At 41.4% G+C, this 23,537-nt stretch overlaps 1 protein-coding gene across 5 annotated transcripts in view; it reads right to left on the reverse strand.

Annotated features, from left to right (window-relative positions):
- Positions 1-21,532, reverse strand: part of CDC14A (cell division cycle 14A) — a 245,106-nt gene extending 223,574 nt beyond the window's left edge. For 3 of the 5 annotated variants that reach the window (XM_036768495.1, XM_036768494.1, XM_036768496.1), the window contains exons 1-2: positions 20,899-21,088; positions 19,891-19,981 (exon numbers count right to left, since the gene is read on the reverse strand). In XM_036768495.1, the coding sequence (XP_036624390.1) occupies positions 19,891-19,981; positions 20,899-20,956 (149 nt within the window). In that variant the 5' untranslated portion in view covers positions 20,957-21,088. Of the gene's footprint in view, positions 1-19,890; positions 19,982-20,898 lie in introns of all 5 variants that reach the window. The other 2 variants (XM_036768493.1, XM_036768492.1) reach the window with 2 other exon arrangements.
- Between the last annotated feature and the right edge of the window lie 2,005 nt (positions 21,533-23,537).

Raw genomic sequence — 23,537 nt, forward strand, 5'->3', positions numbered from 1 at the left:
TTGTGTAAACAAGTGTACATTCATATACACAGAGATATATGCTCTTAAGTCCACCACAGGGTTGGAACCTCCCTGCCACACATGTGACAATATCTCCACATCATAAAAAGAAGAATTTTCTGCCATTGAAACTATGTGCATTTGTACGTAGTAACAATAAAACCCTCTCTCCTTGTACCCCCACAGCGTGACATGACCCATTTTGCCTACCCTTAGTTCTACTTCAGCATACATGTCTAAATAGCTTTCAAGCAATTTGCTGAAAGATTTCCATCAAAAGAATGGCCAAAGGAAAAACAAAACATTGCAAACACTGATAATAATCCATTACCTAGTAAACTCTTATTCTCCTAAGATGAAAAATAAAAGAAACCATAACACTGTAGGATTTTAAAGCTCCAACAAACTTTATCAGCCATCAAATCCAATAGCATCTGACTTCCTCAATTTTAACAGATGAGGAAACAGCACACTAAGAGACTTGCTCAAGATCAGACAGGAAAGCAAGTGGTAGAGCAGAGATCTGAATCTAGGACTACAAAGAAAAGTACTCTTTAAAATGAGATCCCTCCAAATAACAAGTCTTCCCTATTTATCCAAAGGAAATTAAATTGTTCAACTGAAGAAAGCATCCACATCGTTTAATTCTTAACTTCAAATCATTCACAGGATATCTAGGCCAAAATGATTTGATTACATTGGCTAACATTGTCTGGCTAGAACACTTTATCCAAGATGCTATCACTGACACACACTTCTTATTGTACAAAGGAACTGATTGTCAACTAAACATACTTGTGTCTTCATTCATAAAATATTTCTCAGTAAACAGAGACAAACTACTGTATGTCAAGCACTTTTGATACACAGTCCTCATTAAATGTCTAAATATTATTGGCAGATTCCATCCATCACATTATAACTTTGGTGGGAATGAAAGACGTATTTAAAAAACTAAAATGGATTCTAATCTCCTCACATGAAAATTAAGCAAAAACTCTCTCAACAAAGTCAAAAAGAAACAACAGTATGGAAAGTCAGACTCAATGAATCCTACAGGGAGAAGGCAGTTTGCTCCCCTCCTGCCTTTGGAGAAGCCAGTGTCTAAATACCCAGGAGAAAGATTTCTGATCTCTTTCTAAATGCCTGCAAAGACTTTGATTAACATAGTTTACCAGATAATGGATTTTTGCCCCTTTGTTGTTCAGTCATTTCAGTCACATCTGACTCTTCGTGACTCCATTTGGGGTTTTCCTGACAAAGATATTGGAGTGGTTTGCCATTTCCTTCTCCAGCTCGTTCTGCATAGGAGGAAGAGGAACTGAGGCAAACAGGGTTAAGTGACTTGCCTGGGATCAGACAGCCATAAGTGCCTGAGGCCAAATTTGGACTTCAGGCCCAGCACTCTATCTGCTTTGCCACCTAACTGCCCCTAGGAAAAAAATTTTTAAAAAGGAGCTTAGCCTGACCTCGATGTAACTTGAATACATAACCTTTGCCACTTTGAACATGTCCAACTGGTTTTTTTAGTTTTAACAGTTAATCCAAGTCTTTCTAAAACACTCCTGTGTTTTATTATCCCAATTGTGAAGATCTCCTTCCTTTTACCTAACCCGAATCACTGTACCATGCTCTCTCTGTCACCAAGGCTCAAAACCTTGGGTTCATATCTTTGACTCCTCCTTCCTTTCTACACATCAGTCACTGACCAAGTCCAATAGCCTCCTATCTCATCACCTCTGTTCAAGCTGTGCCATCCATCTGGAATGTTACACAGCTCTCACCTACCCATCCCTCCCTTCACGGCCAGTACCTGCCAGAGGAGGACCCTGCACCCAGGTCTTGGGGGCTTTGAGGTCAGCTCTCTATCCCCTTTATCATGCTGCCTCCAAAAATAAGTCAACTTTTTCTATTCCCTCAAAAAGAATACCAAATATCAATAGTATGTACCATATTGGGTATAAAAACATTAAATATTTATCTATATATGCATATTATAAATATCCTCCCTAAGTTATTCTTCCTCCAAAGCTCCATCATGTTCTATGCCAGTAATCCTTAGTTACCACAGGCTAAGTCAGCAGACAGCAAGATCTAGAAGGTCCTGACAAGTTGAAATAATAATAATAACAGCATTCATACAGCTTTTAAGGTTTGCAAGGTACTTTACATATGCTATTATATCTGATCCTCACAAGCCTTTGAGGTAGGGGCTATTATTAAACCCCATTTTACAGATGAGGATGCTGAGGCAGAGGCAAACTGACTTGACCAGGGTCCCATCGCTAATAAGTACCTGAAGGAAGAGGTCTTCCTCTCTAAGTGGAATACTCAATCCACTAGGCCACCGAGACGTTCGCAGACACAGGGCTATGGTACAGTCTCTACATGTCATCCAAGAACAAGCTGTATATGCAGAGAAGTTCCCCACCAGGTTGGCTGCAGGTTTCTGCCACGATAGTTCCCAAAATATTTCCACTAAACTTTCCCATCTCTCCCCTTCCCTGCCCTCACAAAGCCACCAACCTAGTTCAGGCCATTATCACCTCTTACATGGATTATTGTAATAGCTTCCTAATTAGTCTTCCCTGCCTGCTGTCCCTCTTCCCTCTCCATTACCCATATCACTTCATCAATCCACACAGGTGCTACATTGATATTCCTAAAGCACCGGTCACACTACGTCAGTCTCCTGCTCAAGCAGAATCGGTGCTTTCTTACTGCTAATAAAATAAAATCCAGACCCTCTTTATTTGCAATTTAAAGTCCTACACAATCTGGTTCCAGCACCTATCTTTCAGACTGACTTTACATCGCTTCTCCTTGTATACTCTCTACAACTAAGTTAGTCTCTTTGGGGTTCCCAGCTTGGAATGCTGTCTGGCCTCACCTTTGGCCCTTGGAATTCTGAGCTCCATTCAAAATTCAACTCAGTTGTCACTTTCTATATGAAGCATTTCCTGAAACCCAGTTGTTACTGCTTGCCTCACTCTCCAAACTGTGTTTCCTATATTTAGCATTTATTTAAAGGTGTATGTATTGTTTCTCCCACCTGGAAGGCAAAGGCTATCTCTTTTTTTCTTTGTATCTTCAGTGCTTAAAACAGTGCCTAGATGCTGATAGAGTTAATTGTCTGTGGTGGGAAGAATAACTCCAATTGAAGGAAATTACAAAGCCTCTAAGAAAAAAGTGTACAACATATACAAAGACAGAGAGAGGGACAGAAAAGGAACGGAGCAGTTAATAATCTAAAAGGTGTTTGTCTTTAAAATGTTTATGAACTCACAAACATAACATTTTCTGAAGATGGAAGAAAAAAATAAAAAGATGGATGATGAAGACCTGAGTGAGCTGAGAAAACTGACCAAGATTCCTCATACTTCCTTTCTACTCTCATGGTTAATATGATTCAGTAATCCACTTGGGAATAGACCATTCACTTAAATCAACGTAAGATTTGTACTAAAAGGAATCCTTAGAGCAGGAGTAAAATATTTAGGTTTCAAAGGATTTTCTGCAGAGATATAAAAAAAGAGTTAGGTTTATAAATCCAAAGAACATACAATCATAAATTCTTTAAGGCCCAGCTAAGGTACCACCTCCTCCATGAAGCCATCCCTGATCACCTCAACAAAAGTTAGAGGATTATAGATTAAGAGTTCTCAAAGGTCCTTACTTCAACACCCTCAACTTCATGAATGAGGTTTTCTTATAATATTTGATATTGATCTCACCTTTATCCTGATCATGTTTTACCCTGTCATTTTTATTTCTGTAAGACATATTCCCCTACTAAGACTGTAACCCAAGATCCTTGAGAGCAAGAACTGTGTTGTTTTTCCTCTTTGTATTGGCAGTACCTGGTTCACAAAAGGTACTTAATAAACATGAGCAGAATACTTTTTATTAAGCTAATTATGTATCAACTAATAACAGTAAGCACTCATAAGGCCAATGCTATAAATAATTTAGTAGGAACTACCAATAATTAGAAAGCAATTTTTTCTTTGAGTAAATCAATGAATGAAGATTTGACTGACAGGAGGTATATGTACCCAGACAGAAACCACAAACTAGAGGAGACCTAAAATATCACAGCATCCTACCATGTGTCCTACCATACCCTTCAACGGGTGGTGTCAAACTCAAACAGAAATGAATCCCAGCTGGTCCATACCTACTTAGAAAACCACAAATTAATATTACTTGTGTTCTATTTTATTTTTACTTATTTTATTAAACATTTCCCAATTACATTTAATTGGGAAAGAGCTTTAGCAGCCCACAAGTTTGACACCTCTGTCTTAAAGGATCACAGGTTTAAAGCTGCAAGGGATCTTCAACACCATCTTATCAAATACCCACATTTTACAGATTAGGAAACTGAGGACCACAAGGATTAAGTGATTTGCCCAAGGTCACATAAAGGACAAGTTGAAAGAGCCAGAATTCAAACCCAGACCCTTGGATTACAAATCCCGGCTAGTCCCATTACATAAAGCTGTCTCTAAAATACCAAAAACATAAGTAAGTCTTAAGAGGTTGGAGCTGAGGGAAATCTGCTCTCCAATTGTAGCTGCTGAAAGGGAATTCACTATCAACTACTTCGGCCTCTTCCTAGAATGACAGAGAGAAAATGATTTTAGACTTGACTGTAAAATGACACACAGAAAGCACTGGACCTTTTTATAGGGTGTTTTTGGGTGGTCTATTTTTAAATGTCCCAAACAGACAGGTCCTCTGGAGGACAACAAAAAGCAGTGTGGGTGCTGAGGTTTCTGGGCTGCCGGGTTTTGGGGTCTACTTTTTGTTTCACTTTTTATAAAAGAGTACCTGTTCCTTGTGAAGAAATCATTATGAGAAAAGAAGTGAGATTCAACAGCAGAGAGAACCTTTCACGAGATTAAGCCCTGAACAGTCATTTTTACAGACTTATCAAAAAAAAGCCCACTTTGTTCCCCTAGTTTCTACTGTTCTTTCTTTAATATAAGACTAAAACCTCTGTTTGGTGAGGGTGGTTGGGTTTTTGTTTTATTTTTTCTATTCCATTTTGAAGATCCAAATCACAGCTGAAATCAAAGATTTTAAAAAAAAACATCCCAATAAGTGGGGATGACACATGTCCTACCTATGATGATCAATGTCAAAGAGCATTAGAATGTACTATATAAATTTAGGACCATAATTATTCAACGGAGGCTCTAATCCATTCTATCTGCAAGTGATCTCCGTAGGCCATGCCTCCCTCCTGCCTCCCCCAGCTGAAAACTAATACCAGCAAAGTGCTGTTTTTGAAGAGGAGTTGGTCAAAAGGATGGTGTTTTGCCAAGTATGGACATATTCCTTCTCTCCCTTGCCCGTTCCTTGTCTCTGACCCTCTTCTCTCTCTGGGCTTTCCTCCCTTCAACCTTTCTCTTCTCCATCTCCTCTCCTTACCAACCCTCTATGGACTGGTGCAGTGTCACATCAGGGAAAGAAAAGGAATCTCACAGAAATGAGTCCTGCTGATGGTCTCTTCAGTGTTAAGGAAATACCTGCTCTCTTTCAAAGCTACTTGCCAGAGTTTTACTCAAATATAAAAGTTATTTCTGTGACTACGTTAAGTGTGAATTAAATATTCCGTACTTTGAAATTAATTTTGATCTGTAAAGTCGTAAGTCATTTTTTTCCTAATTATAGCTATCATTTAATAGCCACAACAAGAACCAATATTGTCTAGTAATGTGCAAGTCCAGCTTGCAGCCAAAGAATCACATTACAATTATAAAACTTAACTGTCACTTATCTTTTGTTTTCCCCTACTTTTCAGTAGATTTTTTAAATTTTATTTTAGACTTAAGGACCAGAACACAAATACAGAATAAAGAAAAGGAACAAAACATATCAAATTTAAATATTGAAACTTGAATACAAAGTAAGAAAGAAAAAAAAACATGTCACGTGTATAGCAGAACGTAAGAGAGGATCCGAAATATATATTTTCAGTAGATTTTTATTGCATTCAGTGGAACTGCAACATCCTCCTTCAGCCACCAATATAAAATTAGGCTGTAACTTTACAAGAAGTGTAGTTTACGAAGAATCTACATCTTAGTATATTTGGACAGAGCAGTAGACTTGGGGTCAGGGAAATCTAAATTCAAATTTCACCTCAGAAACATACTAGCTATGTGACCCTGGGTGAGTAACTTAACTTCCCTGGTTCTCAATTCCTCATCCATAAAATAACGGGGTTGGGCTCAATGACCTCTGAGGTCCTAAATCTACGATCCTGTATTTGCAGAATGTTAGAACTACAAGAGATCTTGGAGATCACCTACTTCAACACTCTAAATTTACAAATGAGGAAAGTGACGTTTGGAGAGGTGAAACAACTTAGAAGTACCTTGGGCATCGATCAGAGATGAATACAAAAGAACCAAAGAATCACAGGATTTGAGAGCTGGAAGAAATTCTCAGGAGCCATCTAGACCAACTCATACACAAAAGAAATTCTCACTACAAACACACCCTACAGCGGACATGGACATCCAACCTCTGCCCCAAAACCTCCCAAGTTCAAGAAGCCATCACCCTCTAGAAATAGCCCATCTCACTACTAGATGGTTCTAATTGCTAGGAAGCTTTTCCTGACATCAAGCCTAAGCTTGGTTCTCTGGAACTTCTACCCAGTGGTCCTGGTTCCACTCTCTGAGGCCAAATGGAGCAAGTCTAGTCCCTCCTTGATAAGACAGTCCTTCGGATACTTGCTGAAGACAGCAATCATGTACCCCCCAAGTCTGCTCTTCTCCAAATTGCATGTTAGGTTCCTCCAATTGATCCTCCTATGACATGAAATCAAAGCCTTCCAACATCCTTGATGCCCTCTCCTGGACACTTCTCTAGTTCATAAATGCTCTTCTTAATCCACGGCACCCAGAACTGAACCCAATATTCAAGATGAGTTCTAATAAAGGCAGAATACAGTGGGACTATCACCCCCCAGTTCCTGAAAGCTCTACCCCTCTTAATGCAGTTTAAGATTGAATTGGCTTTTTTGGATGCCACACACCACTGATTCATATTGAGCTTGGGTTCTCTAAAACCCACAGATCTTTTCCAGAACTGCTGTCGATCTATACTTCCCATGCCTTATATTATTTTTGGTACCTAAATATGAGACCTTATATTTATCCCCAGTGAAATTCACCCCATCCAGTTCATCCCAATGATCTCACTTGTCAAGATCCTTTTGGATCCTGACTGTCATACACTTTGTTAGTTATCCCTCCTAGCTTTGTGTCATCTACAAATTTGAAATCTATTGATAAAAATGTTCAACAGGACAGGACAAAGCAGAGATACCTGGGACATTCCAATGGAGACCTCCTGCCATATTAATGATGAATCATTAACATTCAATCTTTGAGTCTGTCCATCCAACCAGTTCTGAAATGCATTGTACTACCTTTCCATGTTCACCATAAGAATAATGAGAAACTATCAAACGCTTTAAGAAAATCTAGATAAACTATATCCGCAGCATTCCCTTCACCTACCAGGATAATACTGTCAAAACAGGAAATGAGGTTAGTCTGGCATAACCTGTTCTTGATGAAGACAGACTGGCTCTTTGTAATCATCCCTATAATTCCATCTCACACTTCCCACAGAAGTAATTCCAAACCTTTCTCTTCCTGAAGTAGTTGTTCCAAACTTTCTTCTATCACCCAAACCCCATTCCTGACCCATCCTTTCTCTATCGGCAGATAACCCACCTACTCCTTTACTAAAAAGATGGAGGCCATCTAACTTGAACTCCTTCATATCCCTCCTCCACGGCACAGCTCAAAACCTGTGATCTCACTCATCCTCTCCTTCTTCCTTCCAGTCTGCACTCTTCTTTGCCAAGACTAACTTCAATATGTGCCATTAATCTCATCTCCTCCAGACTCCTCCAGGGACCTTGGTCCATACATCATATTGTCTTGTTCATTTTCAATCTCTGACTCCCAATTGATTTCTTTCCCTCTACTATCAAACATGTTTAGGTCTCTCCTATCCTAAAAAAGCTACTCTTTCCTCCCTTTCATTGTTAAAAACTTCAGTAAGTATATTCAATCACCTCCTCATTTCCTCAACCCACTATAATTTAGCTTCCTTACCCTCCATTCATCAACAGTGACATCTTAACTAATAAATCCAATGACTTCTTCCCAGTCCCGCTGCTCCTTAATATTTGTACAGCATATGATACTGATGACAAGACCATCATTTTCTTGATATTGTCACCTCACTTGACTTCCATGATACCATTCTCTTCCTGGTTCTCCTCCTCTGTCTCATTTGAAAATTCATCTTCTTGTTCCCTAGCCCTACCCCCATACAAGTATGGGTGACCCCAAAGTTCTGTCTCTCACTCTCTTCTCATCTACTTCATCTACTCACATGGCTCCTAAATCTGTATATTCAGCCAGAATCTCTCAACTAAGCATCAATCCCAAATGTCCATCCCTACAAAAATCCAAACTCACCATATCCCAAACCGAGTTCATCATAGGATCATATATTCAGAGCGGAAAGGGAACATCAATGTTGTGTAGTTCAACCCTCTCGTTTTACAGATGAAGAAACTGAAACCAACCAAACTGAAGTTTAAAGGTCTTGCTCAAAGACACAGAGATACTAAGAAGCTGAGTCATGATTCTAACCTACATCCTTTAGTCCCATACTCAATGTCCTTTTCACTGAACCACCTCCCAAAAAATCTGTCACCCAGTCTTAAAATCTCAGAGTCATCTTTGAATCTTTCCTTTTCATCATCCAACCTCCCTCATCCACTTAACTGCCAGAGGCAGCCAGGTAGATAAAGTGCTGGGACTTCAGTCAGGAACACCTGAGTTCATATGGCCTCAAATACTTACTGTGTGACCCTGGGGCAAGTCATTTAAGCCCAGTTTCTTCAACTGAAAATGGGGGTGATCTTAGCACCTACCTCCCAGGGTTATTCTGAGGATCAAATGAGATAATATTTATAAAGCATTTAGCACTATGCTTAGCACATAGTACGTGCTTAATAAATGCTTGTTCCTTTCCTTCCAAGTACTGTAGAATCTGCCTCTATATTATTTCTTGCTTCCTCCTTCTACTCTCCATTCACACTGCCACTACTGTGTAAGACTCCTCTTCTCCAGTTTGCATTTCTTTAGCTGATCTCCATGTCCAGGATGCTCTCCTTCCTCATCTCCACCTCCTGGCCTCCCTGGCTTCCTCTGAATCCCAGCTAAAATCCCATCTTCTACACGAAGCCTTTCCCAATTTCCCATGATGCTACTTTGTGTGATTATCTCCAATTTATCCTGCATATCTCCTGCTTATACAAAGATATTTCTGTGTTTTCTTCCAAAATAGACCTTGAGCTCTGTGAAAGCAGGGACTGGTTTTTCTCTTTCTTTGTATCTTCAGTGCTTAGCATGGTGCCTGGCACACAGTAGGTGCTTCATCAATGCTGACTTGCCTGGGCCAGATCATTATCACTCCCCTAGACTAAGGTTAACAGCCTCTTACACATTTTCCCTAACTCTAATCTCTCCTCTCTACAATCCAGTCTTCATATACAGCTGACAAATGAATCAGCCTGACCATGTTACTCCCTTAATTCGAAAACTTTCAATGGTTTCCTACCTCTTGTAATACAAAATTTAAAATCCTACACCTGGCATTCCCTAGTCTGGTCTGGCCCCAACCCTACTTCAGACACAACCCTTCAAGCATACCACATTTCAATCAAATGGGACAACCAGCTGCTCCCAGACCTCATCCTGCACTCCCCACTCCCCTACTTCCCTGCAGTCACACAGATCGTTCCCCATGCCGCAAATCTGGAATACAATCCATTCACATCTCTACCTGCTGAAATCTTAATATGATAATAGATTTGAACCTGGAGGGGCCATCTAGTCCAACCCCCACTTTGGAGATGAGGAAAAAGATATTCAAAAGAAGTTCTAGAACTTTGCTAGGAAGAAAGCAGCAGAGAGTCAGGGCCAAACTTAGGTCTCTTACCTCCAGACCCAGTGCTCTCCACACGGTACCATGCTGCCCTCTCTTCCTTCAAGGCCCCACTTAGGTACCACCCTCCGAAATAGAATCCCCCATGATCTCCCCAGCTCAAAATGATCTCTCCCATGTCAAAGTTAAAAGATCAAAGATTTAGGGCTGGAAGGGACCACGAAGGTCTTCTTCTCATTCGATGATGACACCAGTGATGGTTTGCCTCTAAGGGCATTTGAGATCTTCCCAAAGGAAGGGATCTTGTGACAGAGTTCCAAAAGTGGAGAGAACTTTTCTCTTACCTTTGAACCGACTGCTCAAGGTTTTCTTACAGTACTTTGACAATGAGGTTTTCTTAGAGCAGGGGTGGGGAACCTGTGGCCTCTGGGCCGCATGTGGCCTTTAGGTCATGAGTGTCAAGTTTCACAGAATGAATCCTTTTATTAAGGGGTTTGTTCTGTGAAGTTTGGCTTCAGTCAAAGGGCCAAACTTGAGGACCTAGAGGGCCACATGTGGCCTCAAGGCCCAAGGTTTCCCTCCCCATCTTAGAGTTTTATTGTTGTTTAGTTTTCGGTAATATATGACTCTCCGTGACCCCATTTGGAATTTTCTTGGCAAAGATGCTGGAGTGGTTTGCCATTTCCTTCTCCAGCTCATTTTACAGATGAGAAACTGAGGCAAACAGGGTGAAGTGACTTGCCCAAGATCACAGAATTAGTGAGTGTCTGAGGCTGGATTTGAACTCAGGAAGTTGAGTCTAATTGACTCCAGGCCAGCACTCTACCCACTGTACCACCTAGCTACCCCTTTCTTAGAGTACTTTGTCTAAATGCCTCCTTTACCCTTGTCACATGTTACCCTATGTCACACTTAGTGTATATGTCACATTCTCTTATTAAGAGATGAACACAAGCTCTTTAAGAGCAGGAACTGTGTTAATTTCCTCTTGGTTTGGCAGCTCCTAAGTCTAGCACCTTGCATGTAGTAAGTGTTCCTATTAAAATGAATAGTTTGTGTGACAGAACAGGAACTAGAACCCAGGGACTAAGTCTCCTGGATCCTCATCCACGGCTTTTCCTATTCCTCACCCCCATTAGAACTGTGGTTCCCACATTCAACATGCATCAATTGCCAACTATAAGTTTCCCCCAATGGGTAGATGCAGAAGACACAGGAAAAAAGAAAAAAGCTAATGAAGTGTCCTTGTCCTCAAGAATTTTACAATTTATCATTCACCAATTGTTAAATGGTCAAAAGATATGAACAAGCAGTTTTTAGATAAAGAAATTTAAGTTATCTGTAGTCATATAAAAAATGCTCTAAATGACTACTGACTAGAGAAATGCAAATTAAAACAACTTTGAGGTACCACCTCACACCTATCAGATTGGCTAATATGACAAAACAAGAAAATGATAAATTTTGGAGAAGACGTGGGAAGATTGGAACACTAATGCATTGTGGTGAAGTTGAAGTTGTGAACTGGTCCAATCATTCTGGAGAACAATTTGGAACTCTGCCCAAAGGGCTATAAAACTGTGCATACCCTTTGATCCAACAATACTACTAGGTCTGTATCCCAAAGAGATCATAGAAAAGGGAAAAGGACCCACATGTACAAAAATATTTACAGAAGCTCTTTTTGTAGTGACAGAGAATTGAAAAGTGGGGGGATGCCCATCAACTGCCCATGAACAAGTAGTGGTGTGTGAATGTAATGGAATACTATCATTCCATAGGAAATGGTGAGACTGGAAAGACTTGCATTAACTGATTCGGAGTGAAGTGAGCAAAACCAGGAGAACACTGTACACTGTAACAGCTACACTGTGAGATGACTGACTCTGTTAGACTTAACTCTTCTGAGCAATGCAATAATCTAAGACAGTTCCAAAAGACTCATGATGGAAAATGCTATCCACATCTAGAGAAATAACTATGGAGTCTGAATGCAGATCCAAGCATAATATTTTCTCTTTTTTGTTGTTGTTTTTTGTGTTTTCTTTTTCATGGTTTTTCCCTTTGGTTCTGATTCTTAAAACATGAATAATGTGAAAATATGTTTAATATGATCATACATGCATAGCCTATATCAGATTGCATGCCATCTTAGGGAGGATGAATGGGGGGGAGGATTTAGAACTCAAAATCTCATAAAAGTGAACGTTGAAAACTAAAAATAAATTAATTTTTAAAAAGAATCTTACAATTTAGTGGGGAATATGACGTATGTGCATGAAAAAAAGGTAAAGACTTATAAAAAAACTCACAAAGAAAAAAATAAGGACCACAAAATCTAGATGTCCCTCTGGGTCAGCAAATCTAATTTGTACCTGAAAGGGAATCCCCTCTAGGGCATCCTCAAAGGAGGGGTCATTCAACTTCTACTTTAAGACCTCTGGTGAGGCAGAGTCTGCTGCCTTCTGGGATAGCCTGTTCTACCTTCCAAGAGTTCTAACGATTAGGGAGTTTCTTCTCACATGGAGCCTCAATTTGCCACTCTCAAATCAGCACTGGGGCCAAGGAACACAAGTCTAATCTCGCTTCCGTATGACAGATCTTCATCTATTTGAAGTCAGTGATTACACATTTCCTAAGGCTTCTTTTTCTCTAAATTAAGCAACACAACCAATCTCTTTAATCCAAGCATTCTTAACCTGGGATCTGTGGAATTGGTTTGGTTTTGTTGTTGTTATTACTGACAAGAGTATATCAATGTAATTGGTTTCCTTTGTAATTCTATTTATTTTATGTTATGAATTTAAAAGTATTTTTCTGAGAAAGGATCCTTAGGCTTCCCCAGCCTGCCAAAGGAGTTGATGGCACAGGAACAATTATTTTAATTGCTCCTGGCTGCCCTCCTCTTTAACACACTCCAGCTTAAAATGTTGCACTGAACAGAACACAACACCCCAGATGTATTCTGACCTAGGTAAAGTACAGGGGACCATCAATTCCTCTCCCCTCCCCTCCAACTGTAGACACTCTAATAGTTCTATCAAAGTGGCCTCAGATAACATTCCTTTTTTGCCTATCATGCTACACTAGGGAGCTTTCAAGTCATTAAAACTCCCAAGAGTTTGGGGTCTGGTTTTGTTTTTTCTTGTTTAAATTTTATTTTAATTATTTTATTTTTAATTTATCAAATAAAACAAGCATTTCCATAACATAGTAGAATAAAAAAGATGATTACACATGAAACTGCAAATATATTACGTACAACCTGCTATTCTTTTCAAATATATAATAAAAGTTATACAACTTTCTTTTTGTTTTTCTTCTCTCCCCCCAGAGATGGCTACCAATAGACAAAAATATGTATATAAATCTGTGTGTGTGTGTGTGTGTGTGTGTGTAAATAAAATCATTCTATACATACTTTTTTATCTATTCTATTTCTCTGGATACAGATGATATCTTCCTTCATAGGTCCTTTGTAGTTAATTTAAATGTTTATAATAGAAATTATTATTTGGGGGGTTAATTTGGATTTGTTGTGGTTTTGGTGGTGGTTGTCATTTTTTCCCACATAAACTGCTCTGTAGCCATGTCCTTCTCCATCACCCCCACACCCCACCTGCTATTTGGGCAACAGATTTCTGGAATCCCTGTTGGGCTTGACATAACCCTATTAAATGAAATCTTCTTAAAACTTAGCCCATCATGCCAGCCAGGATCCCAATTTTGTCATTCTTATTAGCGATCTCTTTTAGTTTTATCTCAATCCTAATTTTTTAAAGAGTTAAATTCCTAAGGTTGTACCTTAAACAGGAATCCAGCTTTTCTTTCTTTCACTCCCTCACTCATCACAAATGTAATAAGCACCACCTATGCGTGAGGACCCATGATGGAAGATAATACACAGTCTCTGTCATAAGATAGAGACGTTATCTAGGCATGTATATGCCAGCCAGGATTTTTACAGGATCACAGCTAGAATCTACAGGAATTCTTTGCCCTTTCAAGAGCTTTGCAGATTTGTTTCATACTCCACACAGGAAGTGGTGGTGTTGGCCTGTGGTAGTGAGCACTAAGGGAGGAGTCTAAAAGCAGGAAGGACTTCGGCATGGCAGTAAGACTGTAAAAGTTGTTAATATAGCAAGAAAAAAAAAAGAGGTTAACAGCTGAGACCCAGAAGTATGGCCAGTTCAAAGGTAAGAGAAAAGTTCTCCCTAAGGTTGGAACTCTCCCAAGATCCCTTCCTTTAGAGTCCCAAGTGGCATTAAAGCCAAAACCAGCATCATCATGTATAAGACAGATAACAATATGGGGGGGGGGGGTCTCAGAGATGAGGCAATGGACCTGTGATTTCATTAGTCTAAGGAACTCTGGTGTGAAGCCAGCAGTAATCATAGAATTAAGAGACTTGGAGCCCTCAAGGGTTAAATGACTTGCCCAGGAATGGCAGAGTCAGGCCAGGTCAGAAGTAAGAGCTGATATCCACATCCAGAAAAAGAACTATGGAGTCCAAATGCAGATCGAAGCATACTATTTGCTCACTCTTTCTCTCTCTCTGTCTCTTTTTTTTTCTTCTTTCTCACGGTTTCTCCCATCGGTTCTAATTCTTCTTTACAACGTGACTAATATAAAAATATGTTTAATATGAATATATATGAATGCATATCAGATTGCACACCATCTTGGGGAGGGAGAAAGGGAAGGAGGGAGGGAAAATTTAGAACTCAAAATCTTATGGAAGTGAATGTTGAAAATTAAAAATAAATAAATAAATGGATCTTAAAAAGAAGAAGTAGGAGCTGAACTCAGTTCTTCGTGACTCCAAGGCCAACACTCTACAGTTCTTCGTGACTCCAAGGCCAACACTCTAAGCCACAACTCTTCCTGGCAAAAACTCATACTTATGAAGCTCTTATTTAAGGTCTGAGAGGCAGCACGCACAGACTAGTAAATAGAGAGCAAAATCAGCCTTGGAATCAGTTGTAGAGAAGGTAGGATTGCCTTGACAGAGGGAGTTTCTTCACCTGGGAGTTCCCTGGACCAGTAAAATCACAGGCCTGGTTCCTATGTCTATCTTTTAAGGTTCACAAAGAGGATTCCTCCCTTACCTTGACCCTGTGAGTAGGTGGAATATGTACTGCCATCTCCTTTTACAGATTAGGAAGCTACAGTAAAGAGAGATTAAAGGGATGCGTCCATGTCACAAGCCAGTGTCAGAGGCAGGCTTCAAACCCAAGGGTCATGACTCCAATTTCAACACTCTCTGCACCACCCCCTGCCTCCTCTTATTATCACCAAACATAATACATAAATTTAAAAGTCACTTAATTAATAATAATTTGACCTTATTTATAGATAACACTTCTCCTCTAACATATCAATAAAAGCTAGAAGTATTTTCCCTTAAAGCTTGTTAAACACCACTGGATGTTGGATTTATAGCCACAAAAGAACACTAAGAGAAGGATTTCACACAAAAATGACAAAGCTTTAAAATAACGTGTCAATCACTATTTAGTATGCTAGTTATCCAACTACAGAACAAATACACAGTCCCTTCATTTAACAAGATACCACTTAATAATCAGTCTTCAATTCCTAAGCCCAAAAATAAAAATTAAACAGGAGTCACAGTAGTAATCAGTCACAAAAATACAGTGGATATCTGACAAATGTTTCTGGCAGTGAATTAACCAAACTACATAGTACTCATGAGCAATATCAGAAAATACCAAGGTCCCTACCAGAAGTACATTCAATTAATAATCTGATTTTTCTTATAGCTAACCTCTCCCCTAACATATCAATAAAAGCTAGAAGTTATTTTCCCCTAAATCTTGTTAGATATCACTGTGTGTTGGATTTATAGCAATGGAAGAAAACTTTTATTTTTTAAAGACAAGTGTCAAGCAAGTACTAAGACAGTTATTTTAGCTTCTTTGACTCACTGCCTCATCTACAAAATGAAGGTCCAAGATCCCATCTCTCTTGGACCACATGCATTTTTTTTTAAATTCACACTGAAATACCTACAGCTATTTTCTACATCAAGGACTATTATATTCCAATCAGGACTCCAACACTCCTCAAGAACTAAGACCCCAGGGCTCCTAAAAAACAAATAATCAGGGAGAAATCAGCTTTAAGATAACAGATAGAAAAAAAATGACTGTTACAGAAATCCTTTCTCCCTAACCAATATAGAAGCTTATGACTTGGTGATAAGCTCATTTCTTTAATGGAGGACCACACTCACCAGTCTCTAAGAAATGGCAACATACTTAGCAAAGCCTATGTGATGAGACAGCTTAATAAAGTAACTTTGGTAACTGACCATTCTCAACACTATACATTTAGATTAGAATAAAAAGAATCCAATGAAGTACCTGAATTGACATACAAACAGGATACCTCTAGAATTCATTTCTGATTTGGCTTGGTTTGGGTTTTTTCTTTTTAAGACAAATGTCAAGCAAGCAGATTTTGGCCAGTCCAAAATCTATAATAAGACTGTCTTTGCTTACTAGAATTTTTGGTTCTGCAATTTGTCTCCATTCACACGTCCATCATTCAAGCTCTAAAGCCTCCTAACTGCCTCCCTACCTCAAGTCTAGCCCCTCTTCAATCTAATTACCACACAACTGCTAAAGTGAGATTCTACAGGCTGACCAATGTCCACTCCCTGCTCGATAAACTTCAGTGGTTCTCTATTACTTCTATGATCAAATACAAACTCTTTTGTCTGGTATTTTCAAAGCCCTTTACACCTTGACTCCAGCCTACATTTTCCAAGCTTATTCTACACTGCTGCCCTTCACTAATTTACAGTCTAGCCAAATTGACCTTTCTAAAGAATATCTCATCTCCTTTGTACGGGTTATCCCTGCTTGCCTGGAATGCACCCCTGCCTAACCACCTTTTGAAGCCTTCATTCCCTTCAAAACTCAGCACACCCACCATATTCAACATGAGGCCATTCCTGATCCCCTCAGCTTCAAGGATCCCCCCTTATCATTTCCTTGTACTAATTTATCTCCTCCCCCAACAGAACATAAGCTCCCTGATGGCAGGGACTGTTTCCTTTTTTAGCTTTGTATCCCCATCACTTAATGCAAAGATATAATCATAAGCTCTTAATATACCCTTACTGATTGATTTAATTAGTATAGTGAATTCCCTCTGCCCATGCAAACTGGCAACTAATTTGTAATTTAGGTGACTTCTGACTTCTAATCCTATGAAATTAGTCATATGTCACTTAAGAGACTGGCCTTGGGCACAGAGACATTAAGTAATTTGCCCAGTCACAAAACGTGTGTGTGTGTGTGTGTGTGTGTGCGCCAGCACATGTGTGTGTAAAGTAGGACTTGAATGGGCCAGTCCTTTATCATCTACAAAAGTGGTGTCCAATAGAAACTGGGTCCACTAATCCTTGTAAACAAGGGTCCCTGCAGGCCTAATATTGACCATTTTACTATATAATATTATTTTTGTTGTATTGTATTTTTATTTATTTTGTTACATATTTCCCAATTACATCTGAATCAGGTTCAGGCCTGCATCTTTGACACCTCTGGTATGTGCTATACTAAGCTGACTCTACCAGAGTACCAGAGGGAAAAGAACATTGGACTTGGAGTTGGAAAATCTGAGTATGAATTAAGGCTTTGACCCTGACACTATCAATATGATAGTGAGTCAGCTGTTTAACCACTCTGGCCTTCAGTTTCATCTTCAATAAAATGAATACTGCTATTTTGCATGGTTAGGTGGAAAGCACTCAATAAAGTACAAAGTACCATATAAATGTAAAGTCTTAGTCACAATAACAAAACAAAGAGGTAAGATGAAAGTGTGTATCCTCGATTTCTTAAGCAAACCTGTAATTGTGGTATTCTAAATCATTATAGTTGTACCTTGATCTTAAATGGAGTAGGGGAGCTCCTTATTTAAAGAAACCCTAGAGTCAATCCTTTCATAAATTGAAAATATTTATTTTAAAATAGGAAAACTCACTCCGCTTCATCAGTCTACTTTGAAAGTTTATGTTTTCACATTAGCGAAACACACTTCTTTATTCCTGACCTGCTCCCTTTACATTTGGCCTCCCCAACAGGTACATCATGATGGACCCATGGTTCTCAGAGCTTTAGGGAGTCAACCTGCCACAGGGTGCTCATCATACTCCCACTCTCCTGGAGAAGGGCACGTGCCACACACACACACACACACACACACACACACACACACACACCCTTCAAGGAAAAGACAGATGTCATTCTTACAAACAGTAAGGAACTACCTTTGTATCAATCAAAACAAGTAATATGAATGGAGGAAGGTGATCCCCCTAATCGACCATGGAGTAGTAGATAGCATACTTCAGTACCTGGAAGACCTGGGTTCAAATCCTACCTTAGACAATTACCAGTTATGTGACCCTGAGCAAATCACTGAAATGTGCCCCTCAATTTCCTCATCCACAAAATGGGGGGGGGGGGAAGAAGGGGGAAATGAAGGATGGCCTAGATGGCCTCAAGTACCTTCCAGCTCTTAAATCTATGATCCTAATATTCCATTCAGTGCTGATCGATGATTTGGGAAGAAGCCAGGTGTTACAGTAAAAAATACACTATACTCTTGAGTCAAGAGACATGCCCCTATTCTGACATTAACTAGTTATGGGATACCAGTCAAGTCACTACTCTCTGGCCTTCAGTTTCTTCACCCATAAAATAAGATGTGAATTAGATGCTTTCTGAGGTCCTTTCCAGCTTTGCGGATCTTACAATTTTCCTAAAGCTCGTACTCAATTGCTGGAAAGCCTGTGAGCTTTCCAGACAGTAATGATAAACTTCATCCTTCTGAAGACTACAACCAAATCAACAACAAGACAGGTGAAATTTATGGGAGATGACACCATCTTCAGAACCTTCCTCATAATTCCTTCTCTATTCCTCCCCAAAAAACCTCACCACACCGAGAAAAAGCACCTCTTTCTTTTCCTTAATTGGCCAAAACACACAAAACCTGTCTGTTTAAAATTTATTTGTTGAATATGTTAAATGGTGCTTTAAATCTCCCTGTCCAAATTGAAAAACCAGAGGAGATAAACATTTTCTATTTCATTCTAAAAGACCAAAAGATACTTAATCCCTAACCTTGCTTACATTTGCATAGAGCAAAATCCAACTTCCTTCTAAGTTATTTCTAACAGCCAGGATCTTCATAGTATTTAAGTTGCAGACAACAGTATTCATGTCACTTAGGATCCATATTTCCTAATCAATATGAAACAATTTACCACAAAACCCCTAACACTCAACTGGATATACGACCACTTAGCCTCTTGGATCCAACTTTCATCTAATGTGCTCCATTCATTGGGCATTTAAGGACAAAACCATTCTTAGATATGGCCCAAGCTATGCTCAAGTCTGCAAAGCTCTAAAGTCTCAGTCTAGGGCATTGCTATGCACACTGTGGGTGCTCCATAAATACTTGGTGACTAAGAGGTCAATTATCATGCCTTGTAAATTGCCAGTCTCTCTCTAGACTTTTCACGTGGGTGTGCTCTAGAGTCATTTTTATTTTCCAAAACAGCCACCCATATAACCAAGAAGCTGTTACTCTCAAATTTTGCAAACATTCCCTACAGTAGCAACACCCACGTCTACCGAGGTGAACTGCTGATCGCCTCAAACAGAATACTACAATAAATACGTTGCATCACAACCTAAGCCTTAAAAACAGTGCTGGAATGATGATTTTCTCTTATTTACACTCTTATCCCCTGGGGGTGGGGGGGGATGGAGTTAAAAGTCTCAGAAACTGCCACAGAGTAGCAAAACATTTTCCCAAAGAAAACTGGGAAAAAAGCAAAACAAAACAGAAACTTACTTTTCATAGACCAGCTCCTCATCGGTGGAGAAATAGTGGGTATTTATTGTGCTTTTTGGTCTATTCCTTAAAGTAGCAAAATATAAGCGATCTGAAAGACAAGTTTAAAAGACAGGAGAAAATATATCAGAAGTGGGATCACAGATGCAGAGCAACCTCAGGGGCCATCTAGCTTCTTAACCCTTTCATTTTACAGACGAGGAAACCGAGGCTTTGGAAGACTATGTGATGTGGTAAGCATTAGAGCTGAAACCTGAAGCCAGTGCCCTGTTGTCCACTCAGTGGCTGAGTCTATGAGGGGTGAGAGCCAAGCAGCAAAGGGTGCAGATAACACAACCAAAACAATCATCGTTTCTCGGATTTAAAGACATCCTCACACCACCACCCAAGAAATTAAAAAATAAAACAAAAACACGTGGAATTATCGTCTCAAACTGGTCTCTTGGTGCTAGCGTCAGAAATGGGAGAATACCTTCAGTGAAGGGAGACAGGAGATGCAGAGACCGAGAGAAGGGGAGGAACTCGGATCGCCTCTCCTCTCCTTCGGCCCAATTAAAGGGAGTTGGGGATACAACAAAAGAAACAATTTTTGCTCCAGGGCCGCTCTAGACCTAGAGGCTCCCAAGGGGAGCGCTATGAAAAAGGGGTGGGAAGGGGAGACAAAGAGGTGTGGTTTGGGGAGGGGGTGGGGTCCAAAAGAATAGAGAGATCCGAAGGATGGGGAGGAAAGCGGGAGGAGGGGGGCAGCCCCCCCCCCACCTCGTGTGTAAGAATTCCCAGAGAGGGCCGGCGGGGCGTACAGCTGCTGCAGGGAGATGGGCTCAGACCAAGACCGGGAGGCGGGGAAGGACCAGAAGCCGGAAGAGGCAGGGGGTCCCCGGAGAGGTACGGAGAAGCCCCCTTGACTGAGAAGCGGCGTGGCCCGGACAGGACCAGACGATGCTGGACGGGACAGGTAGTGGATGGGATGGAAGGGACGGGGCGGGAGTCCGGGGGGCTGCCCCTCACCTTTCAAGAACTCAGAAGCCCCGATTAGGTCTCCGGCGTCCGCTGCCATCTTAAGCATGAACCGTGCTCCAGCGGGCTTGATGGTGCCTGGTTTCACCCACCCCCCGGGAGTTCCCTTCTTCCCCAGGGCCAAAGAGCTCGGGGCTTCGAGCGCGAAGCCAGGCGGAGAGAAAAGCGGCGGCGGGGGCTACGGCGGCGGCGGGAGCGGGAGCAGAAGGCGGAGGCTGCTGGGGGGTCAGCGCGCGGGGCGCCCCGGGGACATTCCGAGGGGAGCCCGAGCTCGAGCCCTGCCTGCGCGGGGCGCACACTCCCCCGGCCGCCGCTGCTCCGCGCCCGACCCCGCTCCGCCGCCGCCGCGCCTTAAGATACGCAGACCAGCTCTCACGTCCGGGCAAAGTCTGCTCCCGGCCCCCAAAGTGATCATGGAGGAGGAGACTACTGGCCCCGATCGCGCCCGTGGCTACTTGTGCTGCAAGCAGGCAGGCGCCTGGGTGCCTGCCCGACTGGCAGCCGCTGCTCCTCCTCTGCCTTCAGCCCGTTCTCCTGCTTCTGTTTCTGCTGCTGCTCCCTCTGCTTCTTCTCTTCTTCTTCTTCGTCTTCTTCTTCTTCCTCCTGCTCCTCCTCCTCCTTCTCCTCCTCCTCCTCTAGGTCCACCCCCAGACCTACCTCCCCGCCCTCCCCCCCCTTCCTCCACTTTCACCGCTCCGCGGCCATCCCTTAAAGAGGCCGCCCCTCTCCTATCTCCACCCCCCCCACCCCAGCCCCACGCCCGAGTAGTTACCAGGCGCCCAATCGGGTCACTAGGAGCCGGTTGCTAAGGCTTTGTTGCAGCTCACCAATTGCAGCAGAGGAAACTGCGCCCTAGGCCGGGAGGAACCGGGAGGGGCCTCTAGGCCAGAAACTTGTGAATGGAACATTGGAGTGAGAGGGGAAGGTGGGGGAGGGGTGCTGCCGTAAGACGCGGATGCTCTAAGATTAGAATCCCTTCCTCCGCTCTCGCACTAAATCCTCTCCTGCCTCGGGTTCTAAAAGCCCCGGCATCTAACTTCTTGTATTTATTCCTCGCTCCCAAGGCAGTTACCCACCTCCTAATCACTTTACTGCCCGAGACACTGACTCCTCCTGCACCTAGATTTTCCTTTAGCTTTACTTTGCGCAATACCCTCTATCCACAGTACATACCCCCTCCCACCATCTTTGGGATTTCCATCTTTAAAAGAAAAAAAAAGTTATTCCCATATCCCACAAGAGGAGGTAGCGAGGGGCTACTCTCAGGATTTTCAAATGTTCTCAAATTCCAAGATTTATTCGCGGGGGGAGGGGGGAGAGGAGAGGAGGAAGGGAAAGAGGACGGGGGGGTGGGGCGGGGGGAGGAAGAAAAGGACAGGGGAAGTTCCATTCAGACTCTCTGAACCTGCAGGCTAAACTTTGCTCAGAGGCATAGTGTCACGTGCCTCTTTTAATCGTGTTTTCTGGGAAGGTGGAAGGAGGTGGAAAGGAAACGGGACACCCCCCCCAAAAAAAAAAGTGGCAAATCTTAGGAGGGAAAGTTACACAAAAACATATCTTTTCGTTCCCACATCTGTAGCGCAGTCTTTTACCTAGAACCTGGCTTATTTCTGCTTAAAAGGTGCTAACACTTAGGCAAAAACTCTCTTCTGTTACATTTTTGTGGCCAGTTAATTGCCACTTTCCTATTCGAAAATGACACCACTGACGAGTTCTTAACGCTTATGAAAACTAGGTCTTGCTGTCATAGTGTGTGGTTAATCAGCTGTCACTTTGCCTATTCAAAACTGGTGCCACTGACCTTCCACCATTAGGACCCGAAGCGGTGGTGCCTTTGTGTTGATCCCTCCTCACACTTCCCACTAGTCTCAACCGAGGAAGGGGGTGAATTTATTGGAAGGAGCATTAAGGGTGAAATCTGTGATGAGGCTAAGCTAATTGGCCTTAGACTAATTAGCAGGTCACTATGGCCAACTGACTTAAACAGCCTTCAAGATGGGGGTGGGGGGGCGGTTTTATACCTTTTGAGGAAAGGCGTTTCCTAGTCTGAAAATTAAATTGTTTGGAAATTCTCATTAATCCTTACCAGACCATTGTAAAATTAATAAAACAAAAATGGAACAAAGCCCTGACATCCAGGGGTCTGAACACTAACCACCTCTAAACCTCAGAAGTGTGTTTAAAATGCAAAGGCCTGAGAATGTGTTGTGCTTCTGAGAATACAAAGTAGTTCTGGACTAATGAGAAATACAACGAATATTGAGTTATATTCCATGTTTTGCAGATTACTGTTTGAGCAGTGATGCTCATAGTGAATGAGTCAGCTTCCAAACCTTGTGGTCACCTAAGCAACACTGCATCAAGCTGATTTCCGCTTAGATGTTATCAGCCTGGTTTTCTGCCTCAGGAAAAAAAAACCCAAGGCAATCATATAATAGCTAACATTTACTTATGTTGCTCTCACTATGTGCCAGTCACTGTGCTGAAAGGCAGTACTGTTATTATCTCCATTTTAAAGACGAAGAAATTTAGGCAGAAGGTAAGCGATTTGTCTAGGATCACACAGCAGAGCTAGAAAGTGTCTGAGGCCAGTTTTGGAACCTTTCGACAGTCACATGTAAATTACCCAC

The sequence above is a fragment of the Trichosurus vulpecula genome, chromosome 7 (genome assembly GCF_011100635.1).
Source record: "Trichosurus vulpecula isolate mTriVul1 chromosome 7, mTriVul1.pri, whole genome shotgun sequence".
Taxonomy (NCBI): Eukaryota; Metazoa; Chordata; class Mammalia; order Diprotodontia; family Phalangeridae; genus Trichosurus; species Trichosurus vulpecula.